At 64.6% G+C, this 17,762-nt stretch overlaps 1 protein-coding gene across 2 annotated transcripts; it reads left to right on the forward strand.

Moving 5' to 3' along the window:
* The first annotated feature begins 912 nt into the window (after positions 1 to 912).
* Positions 913 to 17,195, forward strand: CTBP1 (C-terminal binding protein 1). 2 transcript variants are annotated; one of them, XM_040625345.1, is made up of 9 exons: positions 913 to 1,495; positions 3,181 to 3,335; positions 10,370 to 10,514; positions 12,121 to 12,327; positions 13,181 to 13,395; positions 14,539 to 14,669; positions 15,225 to 15,352; positions 15,869 to 15,986; positions 16,249 to 17,195. In XM_040625345.1, the coding sequence occupies exons 1-9, from the start codon at positions 1,489 to 1,491 to the stop codon at positions 16,433 to 16,435; spliced, it is 1,293 nt and encodes a 430-aa protein (XP_040481279.1). In that variant the 5' UTR covers positions 913 to 1,488; the 3' UTR covers positions 16,436 to 17,195. The 2 variants fall into 2 exon arrangements, with proteins under 2 accessions (XP_040481279.1, XP_040481280.1); XM_040625346.1 differs by having other exon boundaries at positions 915 to 1,495; positions 16,252 to 17,195.
* The last annotated feature ends 567 nt before the right edge of the window (positions 17,196 to 17,762 follow it).

A 17,762-nucleotide genomic window follows, 5' to 3' on the forward strand; every position in this document is an offset into this window, starting at 1 on the left:
GCCCTCTGACCAGGGGCCCGGTGTGGAACCCACCATGGGGACGGGAGCCTGTGAGCCATCCACTTCCTGGCAGAGAGCCAGTCATGAGGGCCCAGTGTGGGTGCTTGAAACCCGCAGAGGGAATCGGGAGAAGCAGTCAGACTGTTCCCGGCATGGGCCTGAGACTCCCAGCATGCACAGCTGCCCTCCTGTGCCCCTTTCACTGCACGTCCTGTCATGGGCCAGTCTGGGTCCTGCGTGGTTGAGCCCAGTCAGCAAAGGACTCAGCTGCCCGCGGGCTGGGTTCTAAAGCACATACACACTCAGGTGGGGACAGAGGAGATCAGAAATCACGCCTGCAGAAACTGAAGTTGAGCACGGCCGTCTGACCTGGCCCAGGCTCACAGGTCAGGACAGCGGGACGCCTGCCCTTGGTGTGGACGTGGTGGTTGCAGCAGGGGTCTGCCCAGGTTCTGTGGGATGCGGGCCCGTCCTTGCTGGGACTCGTCTGCCCGGTTTCCCTGTGGCGGCAGTGGGGGTGGGGGGAGCGGGTGCATCCAGCCCCTACAGCCGTGCAGCTGCCCACCCATGTGGCTCTCCTGCTCAATGCGGGGCCTCCCGAGGTGCACGCCACTGGCATTGTGGGTCAAGGTCAGTGTGATGCCTAGCCACGCCTCGGGGGCCAGCCCCAGTGTGGTGTCCTCATGCTGAGAGCAGGGTCAGGTGCTCAGGGTGGGCTCCTGAAATGCCCTCATCCTGTCGCTGACAGGTGTGTGTGACCCGTGCGCGTGCGTGTCCTCCGTGTCTCGTCAGGGGAGCTGTGCCTGAGTCGAGTGCCTCCCTGGGGTGTAGCCTGCAGGGACTGGCGGGGGCCTGTGTGTGGGTGTGGGAAAGTGGCATCTGTGTCCCATTCTGAATCTCCCCCCCCCCCCGGTGGCTTCATCAGAAGTCCACTCAGCCTGTGCTGTTGGCAGCGTGAGATACAAGTTTGCAGAACTGGCCACGGACCAGCACCCGGGGACCCGGCCTCACACTTTGTGGACACTGGAGGCACCCGGGTGGGGTTCCCGAGTACCTGGAGGGACGTTGGGGCCGGACCTTCAGAGGAAGCATCCCACTGCATCTGCATCCCGGCCATGCCCCGCCATCCGCTGCTCTGCTGGGGTTGGCCCCTGCTGGCCGGCAGCTCCCAGCCTGGCCGCTGCAGGCGTGGGGTCAGGGATGCAGGGAGAAGCTTCGCCTTTGTGCCCCTTCTGGCGTCTGTGAGTTCTAGTTGGCCCTGGATGGTATTTTAACGTGTCTCTTGTGTTTAATTTTTAGTCAGACTTTGACCCCGGCGCAGGCTTCAGTGGTCGCCCAGGATCAGGAACCTAGGAGCTTTGGTTCAAGACAATTAAAGACGTGGGATGAGGATCCAGTGACAGGACGCGGTTCTGCCTGGAGATTCTGAAGATAAAACGCTTTGAAAAATCGAATTCATGGTCGTGGAAGCCGAGCCCATATTAAGAAATGTCAGGTTGGTAGGGGCTCTTGGAGTGTGAAGCAGCTCGAAGCCGGGCCCTCCGCGACTGCCCAGAAGAGCCGCGCCTGCTCCCACGCGGCGGTCCTTCCGTTCAGTCCAGGCAGCCGTGCACCGGGAAGGGGCCGGCAGACTGCCGGGTCTTCCCACGGCATGTGCGGTGGGTCAGGACGGGGACGCTCCCCGCGGTGCGCCGGCCTCGGTGAGGCCCGCCAGGCAGCGGAGCACGGGGCCTCCTTGGGGGTCCCGCGTGGAGACCTGAGGTCGCAGGTGGGCCAGGCCACAGGTCGATGCTGGGTCTGCTCTGGTCGTCCTCCCATGAACTCTGTGCTGGGCTAGGGTGTTGCCACGGAACCCCCAGGCCTGATCCGGCGCCGGCTGTGTGGTCGGGAGGCCAGTGCATCCCTGGGGCAAGGGGGTCCTGGCGCCGCATCTCCCCGTGCGCTGCTCACCGGCTCACGGTGCGCTCTAGCGGGAGGTGCCCTCGCGCCTGGCGGGAGCTCCGGGCTACGTGCTGCAACCTGCCTCACGGCCTTGGAAGCTGCGGAGGGCGGAGAGCTCCGCTCACGGGCGTCACATCAGTCTGTGGTTGTTGGGAACTAAAGCTGCGGGATGCCGAGAGTAGGCGTTTTCCAGTTCACTTGAACGTAACGACATTAGCGCATTCCGTGCAAGCAAATAACACTTTTGCATGAAATATCGCCATTCTCCAAGTAAAGTTGGAGACAGGAGGCGCTGTCCACACGCGTGCGCAGGAGACAGCGCGTGTCTGCCTGGCAGCAGATCACCCGTCACCCCGCAGGGGCGGGAAACACGCTGCTCGCCAAGGGACTGAGGGAAGCGACGGAGAAGGGGCTTTGGCCTCGCAGACCCCGCACCGAGCCGCCGGCTGGGGCTGCCGGGTCTTTGCCGCTCACGTGGCAGTGGGTGAGCTGTGCGCCCGTGGGGTGGCTACTAGTAGGCTCTGGGCCACAGGCAGCCAGTTGTCCCCACCCCGGTTCTCACCCTGTGCCAGAGTGCTGCCCACACGCTGGTCGGGTGGGTCTTTGTGAGGCTGTGGGTCTGGGTGGCGTGGACGCGGCCATGGGCGGCTCAGCAGCTGCCACTCTTGTCACCTGGGAGGCCGTCGTGTGTCCTCTTGGCCCAGGATGAGGCATAGTTAACCTTCCGTGTGGAAGGAGCTTTCAGTAATTCTTCATCTTCTCGTCCCGGGAAGGTCAGGGGTTCTGGCTCTGTCTGGTGTTTGAACCCTTCCCTGCCTCTGCACTGTTTCTTCCCTGCAAACCTTCGAATGAGAGGGTGCTGGGCACTGGAGGACGGTCCCGTCAGGGTTTCTGGGTGGCCACGCTGCAGCCATGGGCAGAAAAGGAATAGCGGGTGTTGTGGGTGTGTCATGAAGCCAGTGACCACGGCCCCTCCGCGCGTGTCTGCAGCCCTGAGTCCTGTGGGGGTGATGCCGGTCGCCTGGGGTCCCGGTTCGCTCGGGGGTCGGTGAGCTGTAGCAAACACCACTTTGCTTTTCGCAGAGGTTTTTTTGCTCAGGTTTGACAAAATCCAGACGCGTGGACACTGAGGGTTCTCAGGGCCTGCCTGCATCAGGCCGGAGGTGGTGGGGGGTCAGGTGTAATGAGGTCTCCGCTGGGACCACCGCCGGAGTTGAGCATGTGCTCCTGTCTCTGCAGGCGTCCGACCCCCGATCATGAACGGGCCCATGCATCCCAGGCCCCTGGTGGCGCTGCTCGACGGCCGGGACTGTACGGTGGAGATGCCCATCCTGAAGGACGTGGCTACCGTGGCCTTCTGTGACGCGCAGTCCACACAGGAGATCCACGAGAAGGTAACTGGGGGGTGCTCGAGGGAGTGAGGAGGGCAGGCAGGTCTCTCAGGTGTGTGCCTCCGTGGCTCCCACGCCACCAAGACCTGCGGTATTGTCACCCCCCCCCGCCGGACGTGGACACAGGGCTATTCCGTGGCTGCTTGAGCCACTGCCATTGTAACCCAGTGTTCCCAGAACCTGGAGCCAGGGGCCATGGATGTGGCTGACAGCAGTGGGGGCCGATGAGCTACACGATCCTGGTCCCACGTCGGTCACCCAGGTCGTCCCGGGCTGGTGGTCAAGCACTTAGGCCTGGGGCGTCTGCTGTTCTGGAACGGTGCTGACCGGCCCTGGGTCTGGGTCTGGGTCCTGGCGACAGGATGCAGCTGTGCCCTCACTCTGCCCACCGTCCATCCTGTTAACTACCGCGTCAGGCCTTGAACGGGGATGCCTGTGACCCTGTGCCACTGTAGCCATGGGTGCCTGGCAGGAGCAACGGACGGTCCTACGGAGGGGAAGGTCCTGTCGGCCGAGCCTCAGGTCATCCCCAGCACTCGTTTCCTGCTGCGTGTCCATCACAGGACCGAGTCCATGGGCAGAGAGAGAAGACTGAGCTCGCGGCCTCACGAAGAGCTGAACTACGGGAGCGGCTTCGGGGAAAGTCTAGAAGACCCAGAGGGTCCCGACGCCGCGGGACAGGACGGGTCAGGAGGGTGGGGGTCCGGGGCTGCAACCGAGGGCCGGGTGCTGCTCACAGAAACCTCAGGACCCGGTGGGGTGGGGTGGGGGGGGCGCGGGAACACCGTGACGAGGTGTCGCAAGCCAGCAGGCGCCCCTCCTGGAGGAGGCACGTGCCATGACACACCCGCCAGTGGCACTCCTGGTGTTGTGCCAGAGAGGCGAAGCCCACGTGTCCGCCGAATCCTGCCGTTGAGCGTGGAGCAGCCGCGCTCCTGCTATGGGAAGCGGGAAGAACCTGGCGGCCTTTGGCGGTGGTGCGGGGGTGCCCAGGGTCTCCTGGGCCGTGGAAAGGGGCGACGGCCGTGTTGACGTGTGCAGCACGTGGCTAGCGCTCAGGGGCACGGTGCTGGGTGCGCTGGCTCATCTCTGCAGCGCGCTGTGCGCTTGGGCTCCTCTCGGTCACGAGGTCACGGGACGGAGACCGAGTTGCCGGGGTTCCACGGGAAGCGCGAGGCAAGGGGCTGCTCGAGGTGGCTCGGCTAGAGCCACCGCTGTGTGCACGGCACACGTGCAGGAATGGTGGACAGACTGGCTGCAGAGCTGGGGAGGGCAGCTCTTGCAACTTTCTGTGAATTTTAAAATTTTAGTTTCAAACTAAAAAGATATTTGAAAAAACCAACATGGGGCATGAAAGAGACGTACAGGTAGAAATGTCAAAAAATCATGAACGATATTGAAACAAGTTCTGTCAATAAATTTGAAAACTAAGATAAAACGGATGTTTTCCTTTAAGATTGTAACTTATCAAAACGTTCTCAAGTTAGCATGCAACCCAGATAAGCGAGTCAGACCCGTGGGGAGGGGCCGGGACAGCCCCAGCGCGCGGGCGACTCTGCCCCACGCCAGTGCCCGGACGGCGCCCTCGGGCCTCTACGGGAAGCCGCGGCCTCGCCTGTAGGGAGAATGGGTGAGTGCGTGGAAAAGCTACTCTGAGTGTTGCTCTGGAGGGAGAGACAGCGTGAGGATGCGGCCAGTTAGAGCTCTCGCGAAACCTGATGGAGCATCGCGTCGTGAGCCGGCGGCACGGAAAGGTGCCGTTCGAGAACTTGAAGGCGCTCCTGGAAATTAAACATGCGGGTGGAACATTTAAATTTTAATAGAAAACGTGGAAGACACAGTCAAGGGGAACCTGGGAGAAAGATGGAAGTGAGGAGAGCCTTGTGCACCCAGCAGCTCCACGCCTGGCGCGTCTGTGCAGCCGCGGGCCTCAGGGAGCACCCATGTCCTGGGCAAACGCACTTCCTTTCCCAGGCCTTGCTGCCGGTGTGGCCAAGTGACTGAGTCCGACCAGGAAGAGCCAACAGGCTTTGTGCGCAGAGCCACCTTCTGTCTTTCTGCGGGAAACCAAACGTGATGGTTGGAGCCTGTGCAGCCACCTGGAATGTAAGGGGAACTGTTTGGGAATGGCCGAGCAACAAGACTCTGGAGCCTGCTGGAGCTGACACAGGGCCCCGGGCCACCTATCTGCAGACTTCGGCGTGGAGGGAAACGACACATCAGCGTGGATCAGGGATTTCTGCCCCTTCGTAACTAGCGGTGCCGCAGGTGCTCAGTGTTAAAGAGGACAGACCGAGCCGTTCTCAGCACAGCGTGATGATGAAACCTTCCAGAGCTCCGCGGAGACTCTCGCTCTCCCAGCGTGAAGCCAGGACAAGTGTCAGGGCCACAGGACGCTCTGCTGTGGAAGGAGCACATTCCCCCAGTGCGGGGGTGGGGGTTGTTACCTACAGAGACAAGGATCAGACCAGTCCCTTGCCAGCTGCTTGAAAGCTTCTGGGGAAAACAGCTTCCAACCGGCGCTGCGTGTCCGACCAAACGCAGGGGAAGGCGTGTGCTCTCTACTCTCCTAGAAGGCTCCCGGAAGACCGACAGCCACAAAGGAAGGGGCACTCATGAGAAGGGGCCCATGGGGCGGGAGGGTGCTGTCTGCTGGCCTGGAGCAGGGGGTCCCCTGGGGGCCCGTCTGGGAAAGCGGGACACCTGTAGCCGTGGGACAGTAAGGCAGCACTCTGGGGACACGCCAGGGAAGACCACAAGGAGACAGGAAAAGCATCCGTGAGGTGCCCAGTCCTGGGAGGGAGGTGCTCGAGCTGTGAGAAGTGAGGGGAGCGTCCAGGCAAGTGCAGAAACAGACTTGGAAGCGAGCGAAGGGTGGTGGAGGGCAGCAAGAGGGCCACAGCGACTCTGGGCAGAGAGTCAGGCTGTTCCAGTGCCCATGAGTGGATGGGACAGACGCCCCGGGGAAGGGGAGAGGATGTGGAAGTGAGCCCTGGCCCGGCCGCATGAGCACACGCGTCGCAGCAGAAGCATTGGGGGAGTTTGTGGAGGGGACGTGCTTCCTGCCTGAGGTCAGGACAGAAGTGAGGCACGTGGGCAGAAAACGGTGGTCTGATGAGGAGGCAATCAGAAACAAGTGGCAAAAGAAAGCACACGTGAGAGGTGGGTGGACGTTGGCGGTACCTGCAGCAGTCGGAGGCTTGATGGCGGATACTCAGACTTCCATTAACGGGAGACAGATCTCAGCAGAAGGTGGGTGACGTGCTTGGGCAAAATCAGAGTGACCACTGGGAAGCATAACACTGTCCCCCCCGAGGGGCTCCCGCACCCCAGGCCGCAGCCTGGCCCCTGCCGCACCGGGGGCTTGAGACGCCGCTCCTGCGCCACGGTGGACATGGCCACGCTGCTTCGTTGGTGCTTTGGCATCCTCCGGCCTACACGGGTTGTTTGTCATGGGAAACGTCTGGGACCACAGAGAAGCGTGTTGGAGGCACCATGCCACACTTTCTGAGCTGAAGCCAACAAAATGACCCAGGAAGCAAGTAAAGTCTGCAGAAGTCACACAAAGCTTGTGAATCGTGCCTCTGTGTGTGAGGGATGCGAGCACGGCCCCCACCTCTGGCACGGGGTGGTGGGCCTGGCTAGGGCCCACCAGCAGGCGCTCTTCTGGCTTTCCTCTGCGTGCTGCCCGATGAGTTCCCCTCAGGCCTGCTGCCATGGGGAGCACCCAGGGGCCTGCGCTCTGAGTTCATTCTGCAAGGTGGGCCCCACGGGACCCTGTGCCGGGGTTAAGGACACAGGTCACAAGCCTGGTCACACAGCTGGTGGAGGGCGATGTGAGTGGGCTCTGCTGGTTTCCAGCTCTCAGAGACAGACTGGGCCCTGGGGATTCCTGCTGACTTCCTCCCTGGGAGGGCCGTGTGATACCTGGGGGTATTCCAGCCACTTGGCCGTCATGACCGGGAACGTGAGGAACCTGCAGGGAGAGTGGGCCTAGGGCCTGGATGGAGCAGTGCAGTGGGGTTTCCCCCTGCAGCTGAGCGGGGCCCCCCCCGGCCCAGGGTCAGCGGTGGGCGGCCTCGGAGCGGGCTGCGGTCCCTCTCTGAGAAGTCTTCTCTAGGTACCACATAATTAAAAATAGCTCAGCAGAAAAAGGACTAGGACATGGAAAAGTAATTTATCAAGAAATGTGTGTGGTGGGCAGGTCACCCTCAGAAACTCAAATTAAGGTGAAAATCACAGATGCCAGTTTGTGTCCATCACAGGTAGCGTTCTAAACTCTGGACTGCCCGGCCTTGTGCAGCTGGTGCTGGCGAGTAGTCCTACCGCCAGGGTGCAGTGGCGGTGGTTCCCAGAGCCTTACGGAGGGTTCTCCAACTGACCCGCTAGTTTCCACCCTAAGGACTCATCTCAAGGAGAGCATGGATTTTTACCGCGGCACAGCCAACAGCGGAAGCAGCCCAGACGCCCCAGCGGTAGGGAATGTCCAGACAAGTCGTGGATGGTCCGTGTTGGGGTGTGGCAGGGGACAGTGAAAGTCAGGGTTCGGACTTGTTTCCTGCTGTGGTTCAGCGCTCAAGATGTAAAGAAGGCTGCCGCCTGCTCACGTACCACCAGCCTGCGCTGGGAGGCTCCCCCTCCCTGCCTGGCCACAGCTGAGCCGCCTCTGCACCGTCATCTCAGGAAGAGGCCCGCACGTGTCCAGCTGTCCAGGCCAGAGACGCAGGCTCCCCTCCGGAGCTCTCCCCTCCACAGTCCCCCTATCCTTGAGTCCAGGGCTGCTGCTCCCAACGCTGCTTGGATGCACCTTTCTGTTCCCAGTGCATGGCTATGTCTGCCCACTCTCCCCACACTGCTGTGGCCACCCGCCTCTCCAGTCCATGCAGCTCGGCACAGGGTGGCCAGAGGGCTCCTCCTGGGGTCTTGTCAGCCAAGGTCTGCGCTCTCCCCTCCATCCCAGGACCTGCCCTCCCCCCCATGCACTCTGGGTCCTCACCCCACCCACACCAGGTCCAGTCCAGTACCAGGAGTCCAGGGACTGAGATTCCTAGGATTTTCAGTGCAGGAACTGGAGCAGGGGCCAACAGCACCCGGCCATTCCCTTAATGTCCAGGCCCACCAGCACTCCCAGGACGAGGGACCCAGGCCTCCTCTGCCCTGCTATTCAGCTGTCTCTCCCTTGGCCCATTTTGTGTGGTCCCCTAAGGGTACATGCTCCTGGCCACATTGGCCATTGGAAGGGGAACGGAGGTCACGCCACCTCAGGGGGAGCTGTCCGTATTTTGGGTTGCCATCTGTCCGTAGAGGCTCGGCTCTCGTAGAGAAGGGGATGAGAGGGGCAGCGAGCAGCCTCACTGTAGGCCCTGCGCCCCCCACGAGACACCTGTTCCAGGCCACCCACCACATCAGCCGGGGGGAGGGGGTAGTCCCCGTCAGCTCACGCAGGGTGCCTGTGGGCCAGCACCCTGCACGCAGCCCGTCGGAGGCCTCCCTTGCCATCCAGCGACCCGGAGTCCGCACAGGAAGCTCAGTATGGAAGAGGTGGCAGACCCCGCCTTACAGGCTCCCCATGGCCAGAGTACGTCACCGAAGGGGGCGTGTGCTTGACTGTAAGGCCCGCTGTTGTGTCCTGCTAGGAAAGAATGAGGCCGGTCCCTGAACTAGGACAAGTCACGCATGACATCCTGGGCCCCCTGCCCTTGGACGGGGAGACTGAACACTGCAGGACCTCGGCCAGTGCCTGGCTGTTGTCAGAGGTGTCCTGGGAGGATCATGGCAGCCCTTTAAGGCAGTGCTCTCGGCCCTGGGGTGCGGGCCTGCTTGACCTCCTGGACCTGGGACAAGACCCCCAGAAGCCAGGCGCACCCCCTTGCAGAACCAGGCATTCCCCCCCCCCAGCCTGGCTGTGAGACATACCTGGGGGCTTCGGTGGTCAGGAGACGCCAAGGTGGGGGTGCCGTGCATGCTAGGACCAATGCTGCTGCAGCAGCGTGGGGCGGGGTCTGCACGGGCCTCGCCCTGCGTGGGGTTTGGCGTGGTCTGCAACACCCCCCCCTCCCGCCTGCGTGGGGCGTGGTTTACACCCGCCTGGCCCGGTGTTGGGCGTGGGGCATGGTCTGCACACACACACACACACACACACACACACACACACACACACCCAACACACACACACACTCCTCCCCCAGCCCTGCGTGGGGCTTGGCGTGGTCAGCACGCAGCTGACCCGGCGTGGGGCGTGGTCTGCGTGGGTCCCGCCCGTGCCATCCTCTAAAGGGCTTGTCCTCAGCATGTACCCGCCCCACTGGTGGAGAGCTCCCGCTCCGGGTCCTGTGGGGCGGGGCCGTGGGTGGAGCCCCAACTTTGGGGAGGGTCGTTCCCGTGGGCGGTTTTGCAAACAGAGTAGCGCCTCAGCGCGTTCATCCAAACCCTGGGGGGGACAGGACACCGATCTGCTCATGGGGCTTCACGCACGACGACCCAGGCCACACAGAGACGCGTGGACACCGTCAGGGCAGGCGTCCAGGGCTGTCGTGGAGGGCGCGCCCGCGTGTGGGAGCCGCAGGGGAGCACGTGGGGAGGGGACCCGAGGCCGGCCCTTTCCGCGGCGGGTCGCCCTCGCGGGACGCCGTGTGCGCTTGAACTGGGGCTGTCACTGTCGGCAGCGTGTGTCCGCGTGGCCCTCGCGGGGTTGCGGGTCTGGGATGCCCTGCGTCTGTTTTACTGTATGGTGCTCACAGGGAAGATGAGCCCACGACCTACCCCCCTGGGCGTTCCCTCCGGGGCGGGACCCCTCGGCTGCTGGGGGAGTCGGAGCCCAGAACCGGCAGGGTCCCCCTGCAGTCAGGCCCGATGTCACAGCAGGCGCCCCGCCCTGGGAAGGCCACGGTACCGCGCACGCGGGGGAGGAGTTCCGTCACCCCCGCCCCGGCTTGGGCGTCTGGGCCGGTTTGGGGCAGCAGGCGGCGGGCAGGCAGCCAGGCTCAGGGCGCCGCGGGGCTGGCCTCTGACCGGGTGTGCCCTCTCCCCCCTGGCAGGTGCTGAACGAGGCGGTGGGGGCGCTGATGTACCACACCATCACGCTGACCAGGGAGGACCTGGAGAAGTTCAAAGCCCTCCGCATCATCGTGAGGATCGGCAGCGGTTTCGACAACATCGACATCAAGTCGGCTGGGGACTTAGGTAGGGCGCGCGGTTCTTCCCTTGGCGCCTCTGTCTTTGCTGGGCCCTGTCTCATCGCGTTGGGTCTCGGAGGTGGGTTTTGCTTTCACCAGGAGTTCCCTCGCAGCCCTTGCTCGGTGGGAGGTGACTTGTAAGCCCACTTCCGGGTGCGGGGCCCCCGCCAGTTCCCTGGTCAACGTGGCTCCCCCAGAAAGCCTTGCAGGGGCGGAGGCCTGGTGAGGCGAGCGCGTGGCCAGCGGGGCCCACAGCTGCGGGTGGTGCCCGCGGTGCCTGGTTTTGCCCGTCCTTTGCCCCAGGATGCAGCTGAAGGACCCGAGTCAGAACGGCCTGGCGTTTGTGCCTACCGGACACTCAGTCTGGTCTGCTGTGTGTGCACCCACCTGCCCACCACCAGCTCACGTGGCGGAGCCCTCGGTCCTGCTCTCAGCCGTCCCTGGGCGGCATCCCCAGTAAGGCGCCTGCCCCAGTGTGGGACCACGGCCTGCGTGCTTTCTGCCCCCGGGGCTCCTGGGGGCCTTTGTCCCCGTGCACCGAGTCTGCCCTGTTTTGTGATGTCACAGGCTGGGGTTCTTTTCCTCCACCAGGGACAGACCTGGGCAGGTGGGGACTCAGAAGTCCCAGGACCTGGTCTGCCCTCTCCGCCAGCAGTTTTGTCCGAAAATCCAGGGGACGGTGTAGCCTTGTCCTCCTGCTTCCCGCCTGCTCTTGTGGTGGGCTGAGTTTTTCTGGAGGGGAGTAGAGGATCCGCCCTGGGCCCTCTCATGGAGCCCTGTTGGTGTGTTGGGCATTGTCCTGGCATTTGGAATAGCTCAAGGAGCCACACGGCCGCGTCTGGCCAGCAGGTGCCCCCCACTTCAGCAGGGAGGTGACCAGTCCCCAGGCAGAGCAAAGAGATGGCAGGGCAGGACAGGACAGAACGAGGGTGGAAGGGCCAGGCTTGGGAGAGGCGCGTAGAAATGCAGAAGGGCTGTGTCCGCCTCTGGGCCACGAGGCCCTGGAGAGGCGTTGGCTCCCAGTGCTAACCAGCCCGTGTGTGCACAGGACTGGCCACCAAAGCTCAGCATAGAGGAGAAGCCTGGACCAGCTCATTCTCCAGGGCTGCTAAGGGGTTGTTGGGGCCATGGGAGCTGGGAGGACAGGGGGCCACCCTGTCCAAAGCCAGGTCCCAACTGGCCTGGGAGCCAAGGAAGGCAGGAGTGGGGGGGGGCCTGTGTGGGTGTGAGTGGCTGTGGAGCGGCTCCGAATGCTGACCTGCACGTGTTCCTGGGGCAGACAGGGGTCAGCCCAGCCTGTGCAGAGCCTCTCAGCCCCACGCAGGCCCTGGGTGGGGGGGACCCGTCCAGCAGCACAGCCAAGCCCCGGCCTCACGGTCAGTGACCCCTTCCTGGAAGATCAGGTGGCCAGCGGTCCAGGAAGGGCAGACCAGGTATTAGCATTTGCCCAGGTAACCTCTCCTGCGTCCTGTCATGTCTACTTGCTGGACCTACAGGCTTCTCCTCCACGTGGCCTGGGGCGTTAGCTGCGTGTGTGTCGTGGGTCCAGCCTTTCACGGGGGTCACGCCGGGACTGGCCTTGGTGACCACCCCTTGTGTCTTGCGTTTCCCAGGCATTGCTGTCTGCAACGTGCCGGCGGCGTCTGTCGAGGAGACCGCCGACTCCACCATGTGCCACATCCTCAACCTGTACCGCAGGACCACGTGGCTGCACCAGGCGCTGCGGGAGGGCACGCGGGTCCAGAGCGTCGAGCAGATCCGGGAAGTAGCATCCGGAGCCGCCAGGATCCGTGGGGAGACCTTGGGCATCATAGGGCTGGGTGAGTTCAGCTCTGTCCTCCCCCTCTCAGGGGCTCAGCAGACCATGAGGCCGGGGCTGGGCCGTGCTGCCGGACGGGTCCCCCCACCCAGGGCTGCATGGGGCTGAGGGCTCCGCACAGGCTGGGCTGACCCCTGTCTGCCCAGGAATGCTGGGTGTGCGTCACACACAGACGTGAGACCGGTGCCCCCGGTCCCGTGCCTCTGCGCACAGCCGTCCACGCTCACGGCACTCAGACACGCTCACCCTGCCTCCCCCCGCCCCCACCCCATGGCTGAGGGGACATGGCCTTCGGGTGAGGGCCCAGTGGCCCTTAGCCCTCACCGGCTATGTGGGCAGCTGTCCTGGGTCGGTCACATCCCCCTTCTCTGCCTTGTTTGTGGCCCATCTCTGTCTCTGAACCTGGGCTCCATCCACCTGCTTGGCCCGGGCTGGCCGGGGCGGGAGCTCCCTGCCGGCCCCCGTGTCATGCTGCTTCCCAAACTTCCCCTCGGTTAGGCCCTGTGCCCGCCCCTCCCCTAGGGGCTCCGCCGCAGAGGCAGCGCTTGGGCTTGGGCCGCGTGAGGGAGACCTGACGGGCATGCCTGCGTTAGTGTGAGACCCCTCTGGCCTCCACCCTCCGAGGTGCAGGGGCCTCTGCTCTGACGTGGCAGCCCACACCCCTGCACTCCCTGGGGAGCGCCTCCAGCCCCCGCTCTCCTCTCTGAGTCCCTGTCCACCGCACAGCCGGGCGGGCGTCCTCGGGCCGACGGGGCTTCATGCCCCACGGTGTCATCCCTGGGCACACGAGGACGCTGGCCGTGCGGGGGCCGCTCGGTCCGTGGCCATGGTGACGCCGAGTCTCGCCCCGCCAGGTCGCGTGGGGCAGGCGGTGGCGCTCCGGGCCAAGGCCTTCGGTTTCAACGTGCTCTTCTATGACCCGTACCTGTCAGACGGCACCGAGCGGGCGCTGGGGCTGCAGCGGGTCAGCACTCTGCAGGACCTGCTGTTCCACAGCGACTGCGTGACGCTGCACTGCGGCCTCAACGAGCACAACCACCACCTCATCAACGACTTCACCGTCAAGCAGGTGTGCCCCTGGGCGGGGCCTGGGCCGGGGCAATGGGCGGGGCCTGGGGGTCCGGGGGGCCCGATGGCCTGCCCCCACCTCCCGGGCTCAGCGGCTGGGGAGCCGTCCGCACGGACGGGCCCATGTTCTGAGTCGTGCGGAGGGTCCTGGCATCCCCACGACCACGGCAGACGCCGTGCCCCGGGTCTCAGGTTTCGCCATGTCGCCCCGGCTTCCGGGGGAGTGCTGACCGCTGCCGGGAGCATGGCACAGCCGCTGTGGGGCACCGCCCTGGGTCAGGCGCCAGGCCTTCGGATGGGTGTGTGTGGGCGTGCCCGGGTGCACACGCGCGGGCGTGGGTACGTGTGTGTGCATGGACTTACGGGTTGGGGTGTGCTTGCATGCTGTCCGCCCCAGGGCCCTGCCGTCCCGTGGCGGACGAGGCACCCGGGGCTCCTCTCTGTCTGCCGTCTGGGTTTGGGCTGGGTTTGGGCTGGGTTTGGGGTGGGCACAGGTGTGGCCGCGGGGTGCTGGCCCCAAGACCAGGTGTGGACGGGAGAGCTGACCAAGGAGGAGCTGCCCTGAGCACAGCCGGCCGCCTGAGCCCCGCGGCGGGGCGACTGAGTTGGTCTCCAGGCATCTGTCACCTCAGTGCAGGCGGGAGCCCCTGTGACCACGAAGCCTGGAGGGGGGCGCCTTCAGGGCAGCTCTGAGGGCATTTAGCAAAAGGAAACGAAGCTCACGGGGCTCTCTGGCAGGGCCGCGGCACCAAAGACCCTGTCTCAGGGGCTTGTGTCTGTCACTGTGGGCCACACCATGCCCTAGACGCGCCGTATCCGTTCCAGGCACCCCCATGCGTTCTGGGGGCCGGCCAGGAGACCCCACGACCCAGCCTGCACCTCACTGCCAGGAGCGGGAGGAGGCAGGCTGTGTGTTGGCGCGTTCGCTCCGGCCAGGGGTCCTCAGGGTGGGGTGGGGTCGGAGCACACACCCCCCCGAGCCCTTGTCCCACCTGGGTGGGGAGAGGCCAAGGACAGCGTCCCGCCGCCGCAGGCCCCTGTCTCCTCCGCGTCCCTGCTGGGCTTGGCCCCTGGGTGTCGGGGGCGGCAGATGAAGAGGTCACTGTGTTGACGCCCTCTCGGCACTGTGTTTGTGTCCCCCCAGATGCGACAAGGCGCCTTCCTGGTGAACACGGCCCGGGGCGGCTTGGTGGACGAGAAGGCCCTGGCCCAGGCCCTGAAGGAGGGGCGGATCCGGGGCGCTGCCCTCGACGTGCACGAGTCGGAGCCCTTCAGGTGCCTCCTGGCAGCGCCCTGGGTGATTCCTGGGCGCCGCCTCTCCCACACCGGGCCGTGCCCCCAGCTCACACCCCACATTGACCCCTAGCAGGCATGGGGCCGGGCCCGATGCCCACTGGCAGTCTCCAGGCCCCATCCCTGGGCTTCGTGTCCAGCCTGAGATCCTGCTCAGGCAGGCCTGCCCCCAGGGCCCAGCCAGGTCTCCGTGGGCAGGGGGTAGGGGGCTCGGACCTGCGCTTCATGTGGAGTGCCTATGTGGTCACATCTGTAGAGACCCTACATCCGAGAAGCCCATCTGGGGCAGCAGCCAGCCCCTGACGGTGCGTCAGCCCTGTTGTCTGTGAGCCTGTCGCTGTGGGGACTAGCGCCCTCACCTGCAGGGAGGGCTGGGGCCGCGTACCGCCAGCTGAGACTCCTCCCTGCTGCTGTCAGGAGCCCAGGGCCAGGTTTGACCAGCCTAGGGTCTCCTGGTCTGGCGCGGGGGTGGGGTGTGGTTCCAGGCAGGGTCAGACACCCTCCACCCTACCCTGACCTGCTCTGTGCCATCTGTAGCTTTAGCCAGGGCCCGCTGAAGGACGCACCCAACCTGATCTGCACCCCCCACGCGGCCTGGTACAGCGAGCAGGCGTCCATCGAGATGCGGGAGGAGGCAGCCCGGGAAATCCGGAGAGCCATCACAGGTGAGGGTGGCTGGCGGGACCTGAGCCTCCTCCCGAGGCCGCACTGCCGGGCGGCCAAGCTGGCGGGGGCCACACCGTGCCATCCCCCTGATGTGGAGGTCAGCCCCCGGCTCCTGCAGTGCTGCTCCCCACTTGGCCCTTGGTCCCGCTCGTGCGTCACGCTCAGGATGCCTGCTGATGGTCACCTGTGGGGATTCACATGTGTGCTTCCTCACCCCACGTTTAAAAGCCTGGCTGTGCTTGTACACTGGGCTGGGCCTTTGCTGCTCCCCGAAATCCATCGGCCTGGCAGATGTGGGGGCCACTAGGGAGCTGAGGGCACTGCTCGGGCCTGGGGGGGGGGTCTCTGAGCTGCAAGGTGACCACGTCCACACATAAGGGGAGGAGAGCAAGAGGGAGGGAGGCCCAGCTGTGGGGACCCTGCAGCTCGTGCCCGCCGCTGCTGTGCCCCACTGGGTTCCTGGGCGCAGCCGCGTGACATGGCACTGCCTTTCCTCTCTCTGCTGCACCTGCCAGGCCGCATCCCCGACAGCCTGAAGAACTGTGTCAACAAGGACCACCTGACCGCCGCCACCCACTGGGCTAGCATGGACCCAGCCGTCGTGCACCCTGAGCTCAACGGGGCCGCCTACAGGTGAGCGGGTAGGGGCGGGTGCACTTCGTGATGACTGCAGGCAGGGCAGGGTCCCGGGCGGGGGGCGGGGGGCGGCCAGGCCTGGAGGTGCATGCCGCGTGTGGGCCACACCAGACCTGAGGGTGAAGGGGGCCAAGCGAGGAGTTGGGGCCGGGTTGGGGTCCCGCCAGGCAGGGCCTCTGGGAGCAGCTCCCAGCTGTCCTGGGCCTGAGCTGTGGCCACGGGAGGGACCCTGCCAGCCTCACAAGCCGTCTCCTCCCAGCAGGTACCCACCGGGCGTGGTGGGCGTGGCCCCCAGTGGCATCCCGACTGCCGTCGAAGGCATTGTCCCCAGCGCCATGTCCCTGTCCCACGGCCTGCCCCCCGTGTCCCACCCACCCCACGCCCCTTCTCCCGGCCAAACCGTCAAGCCCGAGGCAGATAGAGACCACGCGAGTGACCAGTTGTAGCCCGGGCGGAGCTCGACGGCCTCGGCGGGCGGGCGGCCGGCGCCCCCGGACAGGCGTGTGCAGAGGCGGCGCCTGTGGGTGGCCACGGCGCTCCAGAGACTGTCCAGGCGCCGGGCGGGCGGGAGGTGGCGCCGGCCTCCCCACGTCATTTGTAGTTGCCCTGTCCCGAGGGCCAGCCGCTGTCCTGTGTCCTTTGCGTCCTCGTTAAGCAGAGTTAGTAGTTAATTCTATCATGAATGTTCTTGTCCGTGTGCCGTCTGTAGACCACCAAGGATTTGTTTGCTTAGCTGTCGGCAGAGAGGGCCCCGAGGGAGCGCGTGGCAGGTCGGCCTCAGACTGCATCCCTCGAGTGTCGGAGCGCGCCCCAAACGAGGCAGTTGGCAAACTTCTCAGGACAACGAATCCTTCCCGTTTTTCTTTCTACGCCACACAGTGCATTGTTTTTTCTACCTGCTTGTCTTATTTTTAGAATAATTTAGAAAAACAAAACAAAGGCTGTTTTTCCTAATTTTGGCATGAATCCCCTTGTTCCAAACGAAGACGGCATCGCAAAGTGGCTCCAAGAGAAGAGGAGTGCGCCTGGCCCACCGCGCGCTCTGGCCGCCGGCGTCTGTCCTGGGGACGTGAGGGCGCAGCGTCCCGGCCTGCGCGGGTGCCGTCCTGCTGATGTGGTAGGCTAGCAATATTTTGGTTAAAATCATGTTTGTGACTGTAACCATTTGTATGAATTATTTTAAAGAAATAAAAATCCCAGAAAGAGCCGGAAGGCCCAGTGTAACTATTTTAGTGGCTTTGCCTGGTGGGGACTGTGGCGGGTCTCAGTCCTGGCTGCAGCGGGCAGCCCTGGGGAACCCCGGCGGGCAGTGGTCCTTGGAGGGGGCAGGGTCCAGGCTCGGAAGCTGCTGCTGAGGGGCAGTGGGCAGTGAGGGTGCAGGTGTGAGCGATGGCATTTGCCAGGACGAGGCCCCCCCCTCCCGAGCGCGCCTCCCTTGGGCCAGCCTGGGGCCTGACGAGAGCAGACGCTGCCCGCCCTGCAGATGGAAGGTCCGGAAGGTCCGGAAGGCTGCAGGGACCTGTGGCTCCACAGCTCACAGAAACACGCGAAGCAGGGTGGTCCTTTCCTCACAGTAGCTGGGGGTAAACAGGGCCATCGTCATCGCAGCCGGCAGTTTTCATGGGTTCCCCGGAAGGCTCGTCGGCGCCCTCGGGCCCCGCACCCACAGTCCGAGGTGCACCGGCGAGGCCTGGGCTTGCTCCTTAGCCTCCTGCTGGACAGGGCCCTGGAGGCAGGGACAGGGCGTCCCCGAGCAGGGTGTCCCCCTCCTGG

Source organism: Ursus maritimus, unplaced genomic scaffold (assembly GCF_017311325.1).
Source record: "Ursus maritimus isolate PB19 unplaced genomic scaffold, ASM1731132v1 scaffold_8, whole genome shotgun sequence".
Taxonomy (NCBI): domain Eukaryota; kingdom Metazoa; phylum Chordata; class Mammalia; order Carnivora; family Ursidae; genus Ursus; species Ursus maritimus.

Excerpts from the sequence above, each read along its gene's own strand:
- CTBP1 (XM_040625345.1), top strand. Across the intron at positions 13,396-14,538 it reads ACGACTTCACCGTCAAGCAG|ATGCGACAAGGCGCCTTCCT; the intron begins GTGTGCCCCTGG and ends GTGTCCCCCCAG. Across the intron at positions 14,670-15,224 it reads CACGAGTCGGAGCCCTTCAG|CTTTAGCCAGGGCCCGCTGA; the intron begins GTGCCTCCTGGC and ends TGCCATCTGTAG.